Raw genomic sequence first — 20,901 nt, forward strand, 5'->3', positions numbered from 1 at the left:
ATAACGGACAAGTTCGAGATATATCGAACAAGACAGCACAGCGATATATATATATCCCTACCAATGTAATAATACCTCAAAACAAAATATACAGTTTAACTTGAGGGTTTTGTTTGGAAATAAAGAGTTTTATATATATATATTTGATGCAAGTTTTAAAGTATTTTATCGTCATAGACAAAGGAGGTTGAATTGTGTGTATGATAATGTGCTGTGATATGAGGGCTGTTTGCTGTGTGGGATAAGAAAGAGTGATTTGGGTTATAGGCTCAGAATTATCTGGCTCTTTCATCAAACAAGTCTCCGTGGCGCAATTGGTTAGCGCGTCCGACTGTTAATCGGGAGGTTGGAAGTTCAAGCCTTCCCGGGGACGTTTGTTTTTTGTTTTTTGTTTTTTGTTCCCGTTCTCCACTACCGGGGACCAAACCAACTACTTCGTTTTTTACACCATATAGTCCCTAAATAAAATGAAAGATGTTAACATAAGAAATGATAAAGCGACAACGTTAGTCGCTGCAGACAACCACTGATGTTATTATTTTTTTGGTATTGGAAACAGGCTATCAAACCGTATATCTTTTTCGTTAGTACGAGGACCAATGGCTAAATACTAGTTCGAAATCAGCGGAAACAAGGTATGTACGAGAAATCAAAATAGATAGGGTGGAAGTTGAAATGCCATGCCAACTGAAATTGGCAGAAGAAATAAAGTATAGAGAGCAGTGGAGACTAAGTATGTAGAGAAGAGACACCGTCATTTGACAGGTATACAAGATAGATATAACAACCAGAACGAAGTTTCGAAAGTATTGCTACACACACAGGAAAACCGGGATTTAAAACAAGAATAGAACTCAAATACATAGGGTCAAGCAGATGCAAGCGAACAAGGATCATACATTTCTTCGAGCAGCCAAGAGACGATAAGACATCTCGCCTAGACACAGGAAAGCTAAACTGTCCACAGCGATTCACCCTCTATCGACCATATATAGGAAATAAAGCAAAAACATACATACTCATAATCTTGCAACACTCTGTCCAAAAGGGTAGAATAAACGCCGAGCATAAGGATCAAACGCCGGTAAAGGGATAACAAGAAACAAGAAGAAAAGAATAATAATAAGTAAACAAAGAAACAGGCACCTCGACTAAGTACAACTCAACAAAGGGTATAGGAAGGTTGGCCCAGATTAACATTAACCGAACATCCTTCACCATGGGATGCAGTGAAGAATGCAGTAGAACACTGGAACATCATAAAAGGAGAATATTTCAGATATGAATGAAAGCATGTGGTGAAAGTGAAACAAAATAATCACGCCTCAGATGATAGTGTAAAAGCTGGTAAAAAAAAACAACGCCAATCTAGATAACGCCGGCCGCCGTGAGCTAGTACGACCACCCACCTCCCAAGGGGCTGCCAGACTGGCCCGGTTGAGGTTGTCCGGGTTGCATCGGGCCACCAGGTCCGGTAGGCCACCCAGGCATACCATTTCCGGCCATGTTCATTGCAAGACCCGCCTGTTGAGGGTTTCCGCCCATGAAGGGTTGGCCACCATGAGCCTGGTTGGGTGGATACATGGCTCGTGCCATGCCCGGATAACCGGCCGGGTTGGTTCCCGGATATCCCATGCCCTGCATACCCTGAGCCTGCGCCGCTTGGGGGTGTTGCATTTGGGAATACTGTTGAGGCATCTGAGGTATTGACTGTCGCTGTTGGTTGCGAGGAGACTGGTGGTGATGTTGTTGTTGCTGCTGCTGCTGCGGATGATGCCCGAGGGGAGATGGGCTTTGCTGCGGAGCTGCAGACATTTGTTGACCATACTGAGACATCCCAACGCCCTGGTGGGCTGACGACGGCAACGGGGACGGCTGTGGCTGCGGAGGCGGCTGTCCCCAAATCTGCTGTTGTTGCGGTGAGTATCCGTATGGAGGGGCCTGGCCCATACCGCCACCCATGGATGGGTTGGACCGTTGCTGCATAAGATTGGGCTGCATATTTGGTGGCATTCTTAGGGGAGACTGTCCAACGGACTGTGGGTGAGCCTGCTGGGCATAGTTTTGCTGTCCACCCATCATTGGGTTGGGCTGCATGGGAACCTGCTGAGGGAGCATATGCTGCGTATGAGCGGGATTTGGCATCCCCGCCGAGGGAACCTGTGATACCTGAACAGGCTGTGATACAGACAAACCCGGGTCAAGAGCGGTACTAGACTGGGTCTCTAAGACTGGGGCCTCGCGGGGCTTGGAGTAAAATTCATCCAAGCCTTTTTGGCGGAAGTTGCGCTGAATGCTCAACATTTTGTTGAAATCAGATGTGTGCTGGGCTTGATTCATGAGGTCTGCTGCTGAGCTAGTTTGCGTGCGGTCATGATAGGGTTGTCCTGTCAATTCCTGGCGTGCACGAGGCATGGCAGTGTAATCCCGTAGCCGCGGGTCATCCGTCGTCGACATATGAATCATGGGGAGTGGGGCGATGGACATAGAAGATTCAGAAGTATCCAGCGAGAGCCCGTGAGGCAATGGCTCGATGGAATTACTGTAGACAACATCGTTATGAGGCAGCGCCGGCAACAGGTTTGTAGCTGGCTCCGAGACAGAGCCATCCCGAGCCTTAGCCGCCCCAGGGCGTTTCTCACCCGCGAGGTCATCCTCCGTGAATCCCTGCTTCCTAGCCTTGGTCTCCCAGTAGTCATCTCGAACCCGACGGCCATTCACAATCACCCGGCTCCCGAACTGTCGGAACATGGATCTGGCGGAAACGATAGCAATTTGGCGAGACCGATAGGAATATGGCAGGATATCTTGCTGGATAAGATCGTCTTTCTCGATTTGGGAAGCAATTATTTTATGCAACGATCGGTTCTTGTTGAACAGAAGATAAGAATCACGATAATTCAATACCCTGGCACATTCAGTCGCAAGCATGAATAGCTTGCTGCCCCGGAGGGGGACGCGGAATGTCCGGCATTTATACTCGCGGCCACCCTGCGGATATCCCATAGGATCTGCCTTGGTCTCTCCTGCTTCATCGAACTCTTTAGGGATGTACTCATCGCCCTCTTCATTCAACTGGTCTGATGTGTGATCTCTCACGGTAGGGAGCGCCTTGACCAGTGTTTTTGTTGGTGTATTCTTGCTATCTGGTGATGCAAGAGACGGCGATCCGGCGTTGGCTTGTGATAGTGCGCGTGCTTGCATTTGGGGAGTTTGGATAGAAGTGTTTGCGATGGTCTGTTCACTAGAACTTGGCCGAGGTGTCTTTGGGGGGCGGCCGCGCTTGCGGCGACTTTGTTCCTCTAGAAAACAAACAGGGCAATGTTAGCATCCATCTCGTGAAGTACAGAAGTTGTGACTAGGCAAGATGCAAGCGCTGCTGGGAAAATAGCACGGTTCTGGATAGGACCCATTGACAATGCCTTCCCGCTGCGCACGTACCATCATCCTGGTCCCTTTCGACATGTCCATTTCCCATATGGTCTGGAGTGCGACTACGCTTGACACCACGGGGGCTTGCTATTGCATGGGAATGTGCTGGCAGGGCAACAGAGACTAGGAGGGGTATCAGTTTGAAAGCACCGATGGGGAAGGAATACACAAAGAGATGAGACAATGAGTAGGAATATGTGATTCATTCCATCAAGTGGTCCCACCTATAGAAAAATAGGACGCGCGCGAGAATTTGTGGTTGAGGATGAAATAGGAAATGAAAGGCGCGAAGCCGAGCCGGCAAGAAATGCGATAAGACACATACCGGAGTTGCTCAAGTTTGCGGGATCGATGGTCCCCGAGCCATCAATGATATCCATACCATTCATTGTAGATAAAGAGTGAGATGTGCCATACATAGCGGGTCGAAGGTCGGACGGTTCGAGCGTCGCAAGATGGCGCGTCAAGTCAACGCGCAAGGTATCCCGGAAGAGGAAGGATGGAAAGTGGCGCAAGAGATCAGGATATGCTCATGCAAGACTTTCGGACCTCTCTAAGGTAGATCGAATTAGGTCAAGTCAGGAGCTTGTAGCCTTTTAGGTAGGATCTCGGATGAACTTGGGTTTGAGAGGGGAAGGGACTCGAGGCGGTGAAGATGACAGCCTGATTATTCAGGTGTTCTGCAACCAAGTGAGAAATAGAGAGAGAGAGGGGACATCGACTTGTTAATAACTGGGAATGTAATCTTGCACAAATCAAGATTCTGATATCTTTCTATTATGTCTCTATCGGGGAGGACCCAAGACTTGCAAGGGGCAACGGGAAATGATAAAAAAAAAAGAAAAAGAAAAAGAAAAAAAAGAAGAAAACGCTCGTCTCGTGATTGGTCACGAGCAGAAACAATTAAGACTCACAAGTCTGCTGCTAAGAAAGTGGCACCGAATCAGACAAAAAATTGATCTAATTCCCGCAGGCTGAATATGCTCTGGGCTCTACAGAGGCTAGGCCAAGTCGTTTGTCCTAGGGAGCCCCGAAACAAGTAAAATACACGGGGATTTGAACACTTAATATTGGAGTATTGCGGTGTTGGAGATTAGTATATCTCTTCCGGCGTAATAGATTGATCGGATATTGATCGGATTTTGGTCACGGTAAAAGGATCTGAGTTGAATGGGGCCGGAGGGAATGGGGAGCTTTTTGTGATATTCTGAGTGTCGCGGGTACGGCGCCAATATACGAACAGGATTGATAGGAGACAAATGAGATCATGAACGGTAGCATTCAGCTGCAGCATAAGCATAGAAAAATGATGCTTTCCTCCTCTTTTGACTCCTTTGATTCCAACGTAATCCAAGAGGAACGATTTTCCGAGGTGGCACAGCGATCGAATCCTCGATATGGGTTGAGAAACATCGAGAAGGACCCTGCGTCTTTCGGGCAACAGTGTCGAGACGTATGCAAGAAGAGGCACAATAAAGGAAAAGAATTAAAAAATTAAAAAATAAAAACAAGGTGCAACCGTAGCACAAGAGAGTACAACGCTCTTTTGGTTTGAAATTCTCAACTAGGTACAGAGGACGGAGTACTCAGGGACTATCCGCATTGGAGCCAATCATGAAGTCAGTCACATCTGAAGTATTGGTATTGTCCTTGTATTTATATACCCCAAATTAGTATTCTCTTGCTGATCCCTGGAGACCAGCATTTAGTATAGACTACTCCGTATGGGAAGAGTGTATAAAATGACAAATAACTTTGTTTATTTGTACCTGAATGGCCTTTTCCCTATTCCGATTTCGAGCAAGGTCCATTACAACATGGGACGGCGTCTAGGCACCGTGATAGATCTTGGATAGAGCTATGATCGCGTCCATTCAGTCTGGATCGTGTATTGTGTAACTCGAGGTGTCTCAAATAGCTGCCGGGGGTCAAAATTATAGACGAAAGAAGCAAGACGTGGAAATGAAAAGAGAATCCTTGACGAAGCCTACAAATAGTGAACCCCATCCGACAGACACGATATTATTGGTTATGCCTGGATATATGTCTTTCTCACCGATGTCGACTAGTGTAGTATGCAGGAGCTCAAGGTCCAATCCGAAGCGAAGCACCCAATATGCGCGGTCGGATTATATCGGATCAAGCACGAACTAGAAGTTATGAAATTTATCAAAAGAACAAATACAAAGTGAAAATAAGCCACGCGATACTCAAATGGTCCTGGTCACCTAAATTCAAGAGTCAGGTCTTGTTTTATGCCGATATTCAACAACTCGGACGATAATCCCCCGGGGGGGCAATAATGAGGGGCCGTTAAATAAAAATAAGGAAGTGAGCGAGAGGAATGGGCTCAGGCCGCATCTTGTCAGCCTAACCGGAGCTAGCGACTATTTAGACCTAGTGCTTCATGAATGAAGATGGGCGGGGCCATGCTCGTTCATTGTGAGAGACTTGATTTAGCTCCAACCAGAAATGTTCACTTCGAGTATTACTCAGAGGATATAAGGGCTCATACCTTTCGGGAAGAAGGGATAAGCTCGCATCATAATGAGCTAGGAAAGGACTTAAACCCCTATTGTATGGCCGTATGATATGGGATTTGAAACGGGAATCGAACGGTCATATTTGCAATATAAATGGAAGCCTTGTGTTGGTGGATGAGTGTTTTCCCAGACTCGAAATTATTTAAAGCCCAGGTAAGACCTTTGATTCGTCAAATGACGAGCGGATGACCTGCAGAAGACGCTATAGATGTAACTGAGAAGGTCATTTGAGCAGGAACTACCCAAACAGTTGATCAACGAACGGCCCATGCGCGACTAGAAAAGGAAAGCTACCCCAAAATGCTCCAATCAGCGCAATTACTAAATTTGGATAGCATACAGAGTACTGTTTATGCCAACAGTATCGCCCAAATCGGAGTTAGTTTTCGCTCATATACACGGGAACCGCAACGGCTGTACGAGGAAGAGCAAGATGTAGTATCGTTTCACAATAACCCCCGTCGCGACAGTCGGACTACTCCATGAATTATATTGCAAATGTACAAGGTTCAAAATGGAAAAAGCCCAGATAGTCATACACGCTGTCCCAGGTCTCACAGCAGCCCGGTCTTGCAGAGCTGCCGTTTTCCACGCTCGGCGCCGACTTTCCTTTCCCGTCATACAATGACAGGGTCTGTGCCAGGCTTGCAGAGCACAAGGTGACCCTGTAGCTCCAAATAGAGAAAGAATGTATATATTTTCTATCGTTGATTCTGAATTTAAACCTTGCCTAATCTTGTGTCCTTCAGCCAACGGACCAAGCCGAGCTGTATCCCGGATGCAACATGCTTTCTTAATTACCACCTTAAACAAGGAATTAGTATAAAATTCGTGAACCATTGACTCGCGCCGAGTGGCGTTTTTGTTCTTTGTTACGCAGATCTATTGGGTTATGCACTTGTTCGTAGACGCTGACTGGGTATTGGTAAATATGTACATCTGATAATGAGTCCCCATCGATCCCATGAAATAAAAAAGAGCGGTAATTAATGTACATTCACAGACAACCGACGACAACCGCAACTTCCTAGTTACATCTAAGCTTTATCATTGGTGATGTCTACAGCAACCCCCACTTCTATCCCTACATTCCTGGAGACTTACACATATTGGTCACATCCGGGGCCTGTTAGATGACACAGATACAAGCTGAGGAGAACATCATTCGTCAGCACAACAAGGTATTAAAAATGTCAAATTCGACATGTCCAATCCAATTTTCAGCCTATTTGCCTTTTTGATTCCATCTTTGGGGGATAGTTTAGAATGCCTCCTTTTTGATGCAATATCAGAACCAATTTTATCTCCACAATCAACAACGAAGGGCAGACATGGCTCTAACCAAGAGTTAGATCAGAACAGAATTCTGGAGAGTAGCTATTACCACGCCTTTAGAAGCTAAGTGCTTGGATTTTTAGAGGCAGCTTACTGCCTCTGATGAGTCGAGGGTGGGGGGGGGCACATACATTTACGCCTTAACCTATCACGTCTTCCTTCCGATAGTCATAATTCTAGGAACTACGTTTTATGACTTGCGTAGAAAAGATAGACATACGCTGGTATCAAAAGCACGTGTAAGCTGCATATATACTTACGGATCACCAGCAAGGGAGAAATTGGAAGTCATTTTTTTCTAATTTAATACAATGAGTATGCTTGAGCATGCTTCAGGTTGCCTTGGGAGTTGCGTCCCGGGGCCACGCGTTCTACAGATCCGCATCTGACGTGGTTATACCCTAGCTTTAAAAGCCCGCAAACCTTTTAGCAGAACCTGGAACAATGTGCTTGGTTGTCTATATAGAATTGGTTGACTCGCGGCTGTGGATGTGACTAGAACAGGCATCTATGGTTGTACATGGGGATGCACAGCAGTGCTTGATTTATACTGTATACCATGGCACATAGATCTACAATGTAGTGGGCCTGATCGAAATCCCGAAAATCAGGAAAGTTGTTCTAGTGGTGTTTGGATGTAACAATGAAGACTGGAGGTACTATGTAACTCCGAGAGGCTGCGCTCATTGATTTGGTTGGGGCTGAGTCCTGACCCACTAGTATGTGACGAAGATTTACTCCAACGGCACCTAGAGCGATATTTGCCGTCCGAGGACATGGCTCTGCTGTATGGTGTAGATATACTAGTAGACCCAGCAACTGGCTTAGTTGCAGCCGTAAGCCAGATACCCGGAGACGAGACCTTTCTAGGGTATTGGTCTCATATTCCGGTCGCGTGCATGCATTGGCCTGAATCAGATTCGTTATTTGTTTTAGGCTGCAGTAACAGCAGCAGCCGGGAGTGCCCGGGGTAGAGCACTCGTGACCCAGAGATCGAGTAAGATCTGCAGGGTGTAAAATCTGCTAAACCTAGGAGAGGGGTTTTTGTAAAGCCCATCCGGCGTGGTGCATTAGTTTCTGCTGGGCATGCAATGTCTAAGGGATGTGTTACACGATTGGTTTGGTAGGAGTTTGTGTGTACATCGTAGATGTCCTTTCTTGGGATTTGCCGTATAATTATGACCGTTTTTGCATTGCACAATGCACAGTTTGTTTTGTGAGCAGGAATGCATTGAATATGGCTGCCACAAAGTACCAAAAGCAGCATATTTTCCGTGGAGTAGACAACAGTGGTTCAATCAAGTCCTGATCAGAAATAACCGCCCCGAGACGGATCAATGGAGCAGGGCGGTAGGTCTATCCCCATGGTCTTAAGAACGATGAGCTGAGAAATGAACAAATTAAAACACCGTGGATCCAAGAGACAAATCATTTGATTGGTTAGTCACCCAATCCATCCTAGAAAAAGGCCTGATAATTGAGTTCATCCATGATGCCTGAAAAAGAATTAGAGAGAGAGACAAATGTAGAGAGACTTGCGCCTTCCCAAAGAGCCAGGTCGATTTGCCACGGAAGGAGCTGGTGTAAATCAATCCCCTAGAAAAGGAAAGGAGGAAGGAGAGACTCAGTAGGGAGTACAACATACAGAGATGGCGGTAGGAAAGCCGGGCCGGATCCGAACCACGGTAGGGTAAAAGTTTATCTCGAGATGCTACATCGACAATACAATTGTGAGTTGGTAATAAGAGTGTCAGAAAATATGCCAAAAAATAGCGCACAGACCGAAAATGGAAAAAAAGTTTCGGTTTGAGGTTTGGCAGGGCGGCTGTGACAGAGTGGTGGGGAGTGCAGATTTCCCGCAGAACGGCCAAGCAGAGCCGCCTGAGCTGCTGTCTATATATATTATCTTTATCAGCACGGAGCAAAATGACTGGACTGATATTTTGGGCCGTATGTTGTAGTAAGGGGGTGGACTATCTATATATCCAGTGCTAGAATGCAATGATGTTATGAACCGAGCGCGAAGGTGCGGGGTCTGGTTTATCATGCCATAAAGCAGATCATACTGCTGCCAACTCTACCGATATTCAACAATATGTAAGCGGGGATTACATCCAAGAGGTGTAAAACAAAGTGCCCATTTCATTGACTAGACCGCTAGCATAGCCGTAATAGTCTGCTTTAGATAATTAGGAGCAACGGCGTAAGTCTGCAGTAAACTGCGCATCGGATGGTTTTCTTTTTTTATATGTACGGAGTATCGATTGTCGATCTCACATGGTCGACGGTCTGGCTGCGTCTTCACATGGGTGATGATATTTGTTCCGGTTCCAGACCGATATTTCGTTTACTGCGGATGTCATCCGATAGAAATGCTCTGTTTTATACAAAGTATGATCTACAGACATGAAACCTCTAATTACACCATAGCTGTGACCGTAAGAACATGTCACAATTCGGGGGTCATCCGAATGTCTGGCTGTTTATTAGTTTACTTTGTAAAGCGGGCATGCGAAGTAGTTCGAGGCGCTGGCGCTAGAACCATTGTGGGGCCAACCAACGTGTGCTAGCGGGTACAGAACCTGCTTTCCAAGCATTTCCAAGTGCCCAGCCCTTTAGAGGAGATTCTAGACTTCGATTTTTGGGCTTGGTGGCTGTAATAGCTCCAAAACATTGGAATTAGTGGGGTCCTCTGCAGCAGATCTGGCCATAATTTTTTTTTTCCCTTTCCCCTTCTTGTCTCACTCGCCGTCAACGGCGTTGCATCCTTATCTGCAAGTTAATTATACTCTTCTATTATTTATTTCGTTATGTTGGGTTTCGATCAAGCTCTGCAAGCGGAGCGAACCCCGACCGTGTTTTTGTTCTTGGCTTCCTATTTTATTCAAGGCGGGGCCGTAGTGAAATAGGAAGTATCGGCAGGATAACATTCCACTGCTTTATTCCGTTGGAAGGATAAACTCATAGGCGGAGTAAATGCACTCCATCTTGGGGCGCCACCTTTTTGGTTTATTTGGTTGGTGTCCACGGAAGGGAGCTGGTGTAGGTTTACAGCGGGGGTCTGGAGCAGCATCTCCGTTGCACGGGTATTGTAACCAGGCGATTAGGGATCAGAGCCGTCTTCGGCGGATTCTAAAGATCGTCAGGAGGGGCATATTTCTGAGTGTGGACACTAGCATGTGGAATGCTTGGACTTGTCGGTGTACAGATTTTCATTGTCCAGCACATTATTATAGTATGCTCACGGGACAAGAAGATGGCCCGGTGCTCGGGGCACTCATTATTAATATAATGCCGTAGAATCTCTTGGGGTTTGGCCACGGCGGAAGAACTGAATGCAGCCAGAGTTCCAAGGGCCCCGTTGGGGCTTGCTGAGTCATATAACAATGGGATGATGTTTTCCAAGGAATCAGTGTTTCTATGTTGTAGAGATGATTTCATGTTTCTATATTAATTTGATAGAGAAAAAGAGGAACAAAAGTTGATCAAAGAACTTGCAAGTCTTGTTTTTTTTTTTAAGTATATGAGCCTGAAACTGCAAACGTCGAAGGATGAGGGGGTTCGGATTTCCAAGGAAAGTAATCCGTGGGGATCGTGAGTTTCCCCGTGCAACGTTTTGTATTCTTTTTTCTTTCTTTCTTTTTTTTTCTGGGATTAGGGCGAATAAGCAAGATAAGCTCCGCAGAAGGGTCTCCACCGAAAAATTTTCGAAGCATCAAATGATCAAGAAAACTGGGGCCATCCACTCTGGAGGGTCCGAATAGCCGCTACCTACACCGGAAATCCCTTTTTTTCTCTCTTTAATTTTTTAGAATCACTTTTAGACTGGAATAACGACTAAATCAGAATAAATTAGGATTGAAGACATATTGACTAACTTTCTGGGGTAAAGAGTTTAAATATGTAGCAAGTCATAAAAGAGGGAAAAGAAAAAGAAAAAAAAAAGGAAGAGATGACCCATCAGAGGCCTGGAAGCCGGTTTCGTGATCTGGTGACACGGCAGGCTAGAAAGGGCGCTTGGACCATGTTCCCCATTATTCTTCGAAGGTATAAGACTCGCTACCAATTCCCACCGTTTTCTGCCCTTTTCCCTTTGGAACTCCCCCTTAACAATTCGAACATCTTACATCTCACATCTCATATCCTCATATCTAAACCTCTCCATATCTGGGTTACAATATTCTTAAAAAACACCCATCAGTCTATGACCGTTCAAAACAACATGAATACCGGCACTACGCAAAGAGCCCCCAAGACCCCGAAACCAACCGCCTCCGTGCCAATTGTTCAAAATAAACGCTGGCCCCCTATGGCAAACCGAAATGCTCTTCCTTACAAGCTCACACACCTGTCGAAAGAAAAGCTCGCCCGTGAAGCTACCGCACCAGACCCCGACCTTCGCCGTTGCGTGGCTCACTTCCGCCTGCACTGTGGTTCCGTCTCATGGACCGAGAATGACATGAAGTCTCGTATCAGCTCATTTGATTTCGAAGACACCGACGAGGAAGACGATGTGGATGAGATCAATACAGAACTGCCTGTCCTTAAGAACAGAGCTGCGGCCAACGAGACTCCAGTCGAAATCACAGAACAAATCTCAATTAAAACAGAGCCTGTCGCTGTTGCAGCAACACCAACATCACCAACATCCCCTGAAACTTCCTCCGAGCATGGTTTTTTGGAAAAGGGTCGCAATTGTCTTGAGGCGACCTCCAAACACCTATGGACAGGGGGATCTTGCATGGTTTCTCCAATCGCGGGTTGAACTCGCCTTCACTCTTTAATACCCTTTATCTCTCCCACACTCTCGACTATCGACCTTTTCTCCTCATCTTTTGCGACCGACACGATATTACGATTTGATGACTATAATGAACACACCCAAAATGAAACCATGTATATACATTTATTTACTCTTGACAATATGTCACTTATAATTACCAAAGAACCAAATTTTTTTTTTTGCTGGACAATCTACTTTCCCGATTATATCTTGATAACTCGAATAAAAATAAAAGGCTAGGTGGCCTAGTTGAAACTTGAACCTTTCTTGCGCTTTGAAATCGCTTTGAAATCGCTTTGGAAAACTTCACTTCCCCAAACTCCCCACATGACTCTATTCTTGGACACTCAAGCCGGAAGGTCAAGCGAGGTCCACGGGTGACTCACCTGCCGCGTAACCCGGGTCACATGATCCATACCCGAGAGTGGAAAATGGAATCCTGACGATCTTCACCAATCTATTAATGTCAATCCTGGAGAACTAACGCAGGCCCCAAACCCGAGAGATTGGGGTGGAACCATGATCCTCATGGAATCCAAGGGAAACCAGCTGAGAATAGCGAATTATGTTTGGTGGAAAGTTGCCGGGTGATTCGCCACTTACCCGCCGATCGGGTCAGTTTTCATCATAGTCATGTCACATTCTCATATTCAACGAAACACTTTTCAGCACACTCCGATATCTTCCATTCTCAATTGAACATCCCATTATGTCCTGCTATTATTGGTAAATGGGACCCGCCAATGTGATCGGTATCAAACTGTCAATATGCGTGGCCTGACGTCGCTATGATACCCCAGATCGTGTCTGTCAACCTTGAATCAAATTGAGTTATAGCGAGAACATGAAAACAAGAAAATAAACCGCGGAAGGCCATACAGCACACAGAACACAAAACCCACAATAGTACACACAAAGTACTTGAGGACGTCACTCCAGAACTATAGCTACTGCCCGGCCGAAAGAACATTCAATTCGACATCCCACCCTTCTAGCATCGCGACAGCATAGGTAACGATCTCATAGGTCCGCAAAGCCACTGTGCATCCCCGTTCGACCAGCGCGGATCTGCCCGATTGGCTGGTATCTTATCCATTCCCCGTATAAAGTATCTCTCGGTGAACTCTCGGCCCGTGAGGAACACCCCGACCAGGATCGCCGACGTCAACTGCTTGACATTGCTCGGTGATGTTATGGATGACGCTGTTCTGCTTAATCCCCTGGATGACCCTTCGGGTACATTAGCGCTTTGGCGAAAAGTGGGTAAGACAATGGGCCTAGAAGTGTCGGTGTATACAATGCTTTGAGTCCCTGCTTTTATACATAGCAAAGTCTATTTCACATGTTAAGTCTTTCCCCGCCTTCTTATACCGTCTATGTATGAAACCGAAGGTCGGCAAAATATTTCCAAAAAAAAGACATCTAAAAAGACATATAAAAAAGACACCCAAAAAGACCATTGAACAGACGTCACAAGGCACATCAGCGGCCGACTATACTTCTACATAGTTGATTGATAACCGCGAAGGGTGGGTTTAGCTCTCGTCGTGCTCGAGTACATCTCTTTTGTTCCTTTGATTTTTTTTGGCCTTTGCCTGACATCGTCCCCCTATCTCATCCTCTTCATACCGAGAATTCAATCCCAACATTTGCCTTCCCCTTGTCGAAAACAATGCCATAGTTGCTATATCTAATAATGTATACGGCACCCCCCAAACGTCGCTAGAATAGCCTGAACCTGTGCTTTAATTGCAGTTCCATGCATGCAATATCCTCGGTTGCAGCGCCAGCTTTCAAGTGAGGAATCTAGAATAATGTGTGACCGAGATTTGATTTGATGATGCGCATTACTCAATTGTAATCTTTATTGTTGAAGATGACAGTAGTTCGGGGAACCGGACGCTTCCAGCAAAATCAGGATGGAGGTGAGACCAAGTAGGTGACTATGCACCCCAATCGGTCAAAGACTGCATGCATTAGCCCCATTCTTGAGATGCAGTGTGAACGTATGATCGTCCTAGTAGATCAAGTGATCTTACACGAACCCTGCAGCTGAACAGTTCATTTGTCCATACTCCATACGGATTATTATAATTCCTCATTCCATTCGGATACATGTACGTCGAATGCGGAGTAATAAATGATCCAATAACATCCGCATCTGTCTTCACCGCAAATCACAATTTAGAAACAACAATATTCGCTTCCCCAGAGACAAATTTGACATTCCAGCCTCCTCTCGCATGTTGGAATTGACCTCCAGTTACAGCATAGTCATCCTCCGCACCTGGAGTCTCGACCCAAACAATAACGGAAGAAACATCGGACGAGCCAGGAACAATACGTAGCTGAAGAGACGTCGGTAGAGAAATATTAAACGAAACCTCTTCTATCAGTCCAGTGCTGACCGTGACGTATACTCCCATCTGTGCAACGTAGACGCGACGACGCACAGCATCTCGTGGCTGCACGGTGACCGTGTTTCCATTGGTAGCGACATTTCCCCCATATGCGGTAAGCCCGACATCGGGATCATCGACGACGTAGACAGCGGATCCAAGCATTATACCTAGGAAGTTTGGACCGTAGTCGCCTGAATAATCGTCGCCTTGCAGGGTATCAGGGAAGGAGTGGAAAGCATTGTACATCGAGCCATCTTTTCGGATGTTTGATAGCGGTCCTGTGATTCCGCCGTAGCCAACTCGGAGGAGATGGATGTCAGTGGGATTCTCGCGGAACTGGGATAGCAAGGGTAGTGCATTGAGACTTGATCCGTAGTGATGGATCATGCGCTCTATGCGCTGTAGCTTGCCACCATAACTGAATGAGAGGTCAGCAAAGGGAACAAGTCAAGAAAGATCAACTGCAAAAGATTGGGCTGGTTCTTACATAAAATCCCAATATCGCCGGGCGTTTCCATTCCATCCCCAATGCGGCACTGTGGGCATATATCCCAGAATGCTGTTGACGGTCTTAGTTGCTGTGTTAGTTAAATTGAAATACCTAACTGGAATGTTAACAAATCAAGTATCACAGTCAGAAAGGTCCCCAAAGAGCGAAAACCCACTTGCTCCAGTAGTAGACTCCCTCTTGGCCGGTCGAGTCCCAAGCCATCTCACTGCCAAAGGGAACATCCTGCGTATCCCATGCCTCAGCGCGAAGCTTCATAGCAGCCTCCACAGAGTCGGCCTCAGCAGTCCACCTTTCACGCCTCAAATCTGATAGAAGCTCACCAACGACAGTCTCACCCATGAGCCCGAGACGCGAGTACCCCACAAGCCCATCCCCACCCGAGTCCGTGGCGAAACAGGTCACTGTGGTATTGTATGCTTGAGCGAGATACCACTGCCAAGTGTGTATCTTCAGAAGAGACCCGTTATCTCGACCCGCACGATACAACGCCCAGTATGCACCGATGACATGAATATAGTCGTAGGCACGATCTGTAGCATAGGAAGCATCCTTATTCCACGACCACCAGTTGCCCCAGTCAAGAGCCCGATTGTATATGTATCCAGGGACTTGAGCAGGCTCGTAGAAGAAGATACTCTTGCGGACGGTGAAGTCTGAGTTTTGGATGGTCTTAGACAGAACGTTGGATGCAAATTGTTCAAGTTTAGATACTTCTGTCGCATTGGCTAGACCAGATTGCTTCATTGCGCTGGCTAAGTAGGTCACGCCGCCTTCGTCGCTTAGCCCAGATATCCAGACTCGGGGTTCTTGGAGGACTTGGGCTTGGGTTGAGTGGTCCCATGTCATGACTGATGGAGCTCGGTGGAAGGGATCATTTGTGTTGTTGAACCACATTGACGTGGTAGTGAATTCGCCCAATTTGTTGATTGTTGCAGGTGCCGAGTCAGTAATGAAGTAGTGTATCGTTTGGGCTTTGCCGTCTTCGTATTTGATGGTCACTCTGGTTCGACCCCAAACCAGCCCCGTTGGGGTGAGCGATAAAGTGCCATTTGTACCCCGGGTTATCTTAAAGGAGTTGTCTTCGGACACGACATCGGAGATTTTAGAGTGAAAGACGTAAAGCCGAGCTGTGAGATCGACTGGTACCACATATCCCGGTATGCCCAGCATAGCAGGCGTGTTGGTAGCTTTGAGTGCGTTCTGTATACCACGCACACCGTTCTTTACAACCGTAAAGCGCAGTCCGTAGGTCACTGATTCACCTGGGCTCACGAGTCGAGAGCTAGGCTTGTTCCACGGGATGGCACCAGACCACTCATTCTCTGCATAGGCTTTAGTATGAGTCTGCCATTCGTAGAATCCCTCAAATGTTTGACTGCCGTAATAGAGAGGATCGATGTTAGGTTCGTCCAGGTTTCGCCATGCTTCCAGTGGGGTGCTTGTGTTGAGCAACGGGGTAACGATCAACGACGCCCCAGTCCCGGACGTGGGGTTTACCTGAAGGTACCCAGCATCCATCCCAATATATGGATCTGTGAGCGAGCACTTGGCCACCATATCTTCTGCTGTGCGGTTGGAGAATATACTGTTGAATTCGGTCGGGAAGCCCAGGCTCCCAATTTCCAGTGTCTGATTTCCCTTGTTGGTCAGAGTAAAGGTCAAACTGAGATCGCCGTCAACATCAATCCATTTCCGAAGAATATTGATAGGAGAGGTCGGTAGGGTTTGTGTCATCTCAGCGGCGGCAAGAGCATCGGACTTGGCGCTTGTCAACGATTTTCTTGCTTTCGATGAGTCGCCTGCAATCCACTGTGTTGAACCCGATAGTCGATAACGATATGTAATGTCCCCATTATGATACTGGCCATTTGCTGCTCTGTACGTAATATCATCGAAAGGCAAGAAGTCGAAAGACTCTCCTGCTGGTTTGAGGGAGGCGAGGACCTGGGAATCTTTGACCAGCTTAATGTCAAAGTTGGCCGTGGATAAAGAAGTATAACCCTTAATTAGACCAAGTGAATCCTCATATGCTTGGACAACCACAAAAAAGAAGATCAAGGAACTCGAAACAAGTTTCATTATGCAAACTGAAGCCGAGGTAGGTTCTTCTCCACGACCCTTGGCTTGACAAAGTGGAATGAAAGACAGAATATGAGCAGGAGAACACAGCTGATATCACGGCTAAATATCGAGTCTCTGGAGAGGAGGCGACGTGAGACATCAGAGCTATTAACCGGAAATCACCCCACACTTTTATTCCGCAACGTTGCATCCTGAATTCATTCTAGGAATATATATTTTACGCCAATGAAGATTGGTTTATTTTGCTGAAAATGTTAGTATCCTTGTAGTCCCAACCCCCGCAATACGTATAACCGCCCGTAGACTCTATCTGCTGTTTCACATAGAAAGACATTATGAACGCGATATACGAAAAACCATGATGAACCCACCCTGATCCGTTCATTTGGCCGACCTCCGATTCTCCGGCAGATGATGCTCATCTCCATTCGCGGTGAGAGCCTCGACGAGCGTAGCCCTCCCGAAAGTTAAAACCCTAAGATGCTGATACAGTTTGATAGTAACGTGGTTCTCTGGCTTGACTATAAGTCGCACTTGGATCTTATTCGGAGATTATCGATATGATCGCAGATAGTCGAGTGTGCTTTGAAACAATTTGGCACTGAGACCAAGGCCCCGGTGATCAGGCAGCGTGAATAAGCTCAGCATCTGCCATCCCCCTTCTTCTTTGTCCGAACTAAGTGGAAAAAGGCCGGCTTCTTCAGGTAAATTGAAGTCGGCCTGGGATATGGGTCCGTGCATAGTCACTTGGCCAATTCGTTCATATTCAGGTTGTGAACTATGATGATTGAATGGCGTGGCTGCACAAAAGAAGACCTCGAGACCAGGGACAGTGATGCGGTCTACCCACTCGGTGGCAGTGAAGACGAATTCAACCTCCAAGGTTAATGCGAATGAGCCAGATGAGGCTTTCTAGGCCTTGAGACATAGATCTCGCTCGGCATCTCTGTGCCGAGAGGTTGATTCCGTGTGTCTTGGAGATGTGGCAGAACGGTAGGTATAGTTGGAATGGGAAGTCATGGATAGAACATGAGAGACAAAAAGCTGGATTCTGTCACATAATGGGACATGTTATTTATCTGTTATATATCCGATCAGTGGGTCTCTACGGCTCACTTGAACATGGCCGACGTCGCTTACCGGCGGTGTGGTTCACATTTGAACGCAAATCCAATGTGACCGGATGATAAATCGGAAAATGCATCTCTGATTATTAACCCGGGTATCAATTGGCAGACATTGAAAAGGCTAGATCAAAATCATTGAACATCTCCACTGGATCAAGCAGTCCAAAGTCCACATGAGACTGAGTCAGGAAATCCAGCATAGTTGGTTGATGCAAAGCCATTTCCGTGGTGAGATATGGTACATTCGATTCAAAGAGTGGATGGCCTAGATCTTCCAGAGGACCGATGCAGGATTGGAGATTGTTTGAACTTTGGTATGGTCGTGATGATATAGAATCCAATTCTTCAGTCATCGGCAACGCATTGGCAACATTATCCACGGCACCATGAGAAAGCGCCGATGTGGCGTATAGTGAGCTATCATGAAGGTACTGGCGAACTCGCTGCATGCGTTCGTAGAGGTCCCTTGACGCGAGACTATCGGACAACCTGAGATTCCTGAGAATCTCCGTTGCGGTTTCGGCCGATGTCAAATCACTTGGATCTCCGAGTGGCAGAAGACTCGAAATAACCAGGATTAGTGCGGCAGAGAAGAGGAAGGCAGGAAATGAGTAACCGAATATTGCCAAGGATCCGCCAGTCCATTCATTCACACATAATGCTAGCGAGTGTCTTGCTGCGTGTATACATGCCTCACTTAAAGTGACCAGGATGGGCGAAATAGAATCCATAGACTGGTTAGTTTGGTCTTTCATTTTTAAACTGAGAACATGGAGGAGGACTGGTCGAATTGCCAGGATGACGCACTAACGTAGTCAGTATGGTGTCGGAAGGTATCCAAAGAGAGTGATGCTCATACAAAATTGAACTGAAGATGCATCTGAACCGTATGTTTCGAGTTTGACTTTTCTGTACTGAGCCTCAGATGCTCAGGAAGAGACCGAACCCACTGTTTCAATTGAGTCAAGAGTCTCTGTTCACGATGCAAAAAGGTCTCGGCCGAAATCTTCCGGCAGTAGATCTCTCCTGTTGTATCACCTATAATTTTGGCAAGTTCTATTGCCGCGACCTGGTAAGCGCCATCCGAAAATTGGTCATGGTATGTTTCAGACGCCGAAATGGACGGTGGGTCGACATGGATATCCTCGTTGTGAATTTGCACAGGGAATCCCGACTTTGAGCCCCAGAATCGGTCAAGCACGTAGATAGTCCACCATATCCGGATGCGGTGTTCTCGTGCTACTGGGTGTAGATTTTGGGATTGTGGGACATTATAGTTTAGGCCTAGGCTAAGACCGAGTCGTAGCGCATTTCCGATCAAAAGGTAGGCGGAGTGAAAGCGGTTCAAAAATTGGCAGAAGAAGGCCTATAGAGAGTGAGCAAAAGCCGATGGAACTGCCGACAAGGGAACTGACAATCAAAAGGAGACTCTCTATATGAATCATGCTTGGTCGTTCGGGGACGATCTGGATCAGGCTCCACGCTTTGGCAAAATAGGCCAAGCCAGGTACATGGGACGTGTCGGAAAGGTCGTGAGGAGTTGAGAAAACTTGGGCGATGGCAAAAAGAGCAAAGTATTTGCACTTCATACTTGGATTATCGAAGTCACCTCTCTGATAGACACCATGGAGCATGTCCAATGTGTCTTTTTTCAATGCCAAATGGAAGCTCGGGATGATGTGGCCAAGTGCGGTCTTCACCAACAGCTGAGCACTCACAAGACCGGGCCATTGTACTTCTATGTGAAGTAAAGATGATATTGCGGACTCGTCAGTATAACGGGATCTTGGAAGATGAGGCGTCGGCGTGTTGGTCCCTTTCAATGATTGGCACAGACGAGTGGCAAAGGCAGCGCAAGTTGCCTCGCTGATATAAAGGGGAACCACCGAGGCATCGTTGGATTGAAACCATGGCTTCTCACTAAGGAGGTTACTCTGTACCAGGTGCTCTGTGTTCTCAGTGGCAGCATCCTTAAAGACTTGCTGGGGATCAGAGCTCTGCTCTTGTCTGTCTGGGCGACTTTCCTGTTTCAAACGATGTTGTCGGTCATGTAGCTCTTCGCTATCCTTTAGAAGTTGCTCTAAATAGCTATCAGTTATTGAAAAAGTTAGTGACTCATTTAAAACTAGTGATCAAAGAAGATGGATACCTTTCATCTACCCGTATTTTGCGATCTCGGGTCGCATACCTGCATTGCGCTTCGTAGCCTGCAACTCGGCATTTGGAACAAGGCTTTTCTCCGGAGCATTTGATCTTTTGTGCATGACACCGATGACAGCTGTGAGAGTGGTGAGCAGAAGTTTGATACCGCTTTTGGACATGCTTACGCCACAGCTCTTTTCTTGGGTCTTGCTGTGGTGCGAGAGGTGGATTGTTGGCTAGACCGACTGGGTATCCCCTGAAGACTAGCGCGCATCTTGATTCATAAGCTGATTTTCAAATGCAAACAGATTGTTTTTGCTCGAGCAAACCATGAGGCGAGTTGGGAGAGGTGTTCGGCAAATCTTCAGTTCGCCGGTCCGCCCAATCATGAACGCAATCCTATCAACGGAGTTTTTAAAGGTTTTAATGTTATTATGATAAAAAAATTGGAAAAGCTGGAAGTTCGAATTGCTATTTGACATAAATCTTCATTCAGTATAGAATATAGAGCTGACTTTTTCCATCTACTTGGGTAGCTGCACCA

The 20,901-nt window shown here is 46.5% G+C and overlaps 4 protein-coding genes across 4 annotated transcripts; 1 reads left to right on the forward strand and 3 right to left on the reverse strand.

The window, feature by feature from the left end:
- Nucleotides 1-1,392: 1,392 nt before the first annotated feature.
- Nucleotides 1,393-3,821, reverse strand: PEX2_100730 (putative nuclear localization protein; the record flags this gene model as incomplete). The annotated part of the gene is made up of 3 exons (XM_016747343.1): nt 1,393-3,302; nt 3,442-3,555; nt 3,758-3,821. The coding sequence occupies 3 exons, from the start codon at nt 3,819-3,821 to the stop codon at nt 1,393-1,395; spliced, it is 2,088 nt and encodes a 695-aa protein (XP_016601818.1).
- A 7,711-nt stretch (nt 3,822-11,532) lies between these two features.
- PEX2_100740 (uncharacterized protein) lies at nt 11,533-12,075 on the forward strand (the record flags this gene model as incomplete). The annotated part of the gene is made up of 1 exon (XM_016747344.1): nt 11,533-12,075. The coding sequence occupies one exon, from the start codon at nt 11,533-11,535 to the stop codon at nt 12,073-12,075; it is 543 nt and encodes a 180-aa protein (XP_016601819.1).
- A 2,195-nt stretch (nt 12,076-14,270) lies between these two features.
- On the reverse strand, nt 14,271-17,085 carry PEX2_100750 (uncharacterized protein; the record flags this gene model as incomplete). The annotated part of the gene is made up of 3 exons (XM_016747345.1): nt 14,271-14,913; nt 14,983-15,096; nt 15,161-17,085. The coding sequence occupies 3 exons, from the start codon at nt 17,083-17,085 to the stop codon at nt 14,271-14,273; spliced, it is 2,682 nt and encodes an 893-aa protein (XP_016601820.1).
- Nucleotides 17,086-18,313: 1,228 nt separating this feature from the next.
- Nucleotides 18,314-20,536, reverse strand: PEX2_100760 (fungal specific transcription factor domain-containing protein; the record flags this gene model as incomplete). Its single annotated transcript, XM_016747346.1, has 4 exons — nt 18,314-19,021; nt 19,075-19,581; nt 19,631-20,295; nt 20,404-20,536. 4 exons carry the CDS (start codon nt 20,534-20,536, stop codon nt 18,314-18,316), a joined length of 2,013 nt encoding a protein of 670 aa, XP_016601821.1.
- Between the last annotated feature and the right edge of the window lie 365 nt (nt 20,537-20,901).

Source organism: Penicillium expansum (assembly GCF_000769745.1).
Source record: "Penicillium expansum strain MD-8 chromosome Unknown contig355, whole genome shotgun sequence".
Taxonomy (NCBI): Eukaryota; Fungi; Ascomycota; class Eurotiomycetes; order Eurotiales; family Aspergillaceae; genus Penicillium; species Penicillium expansum.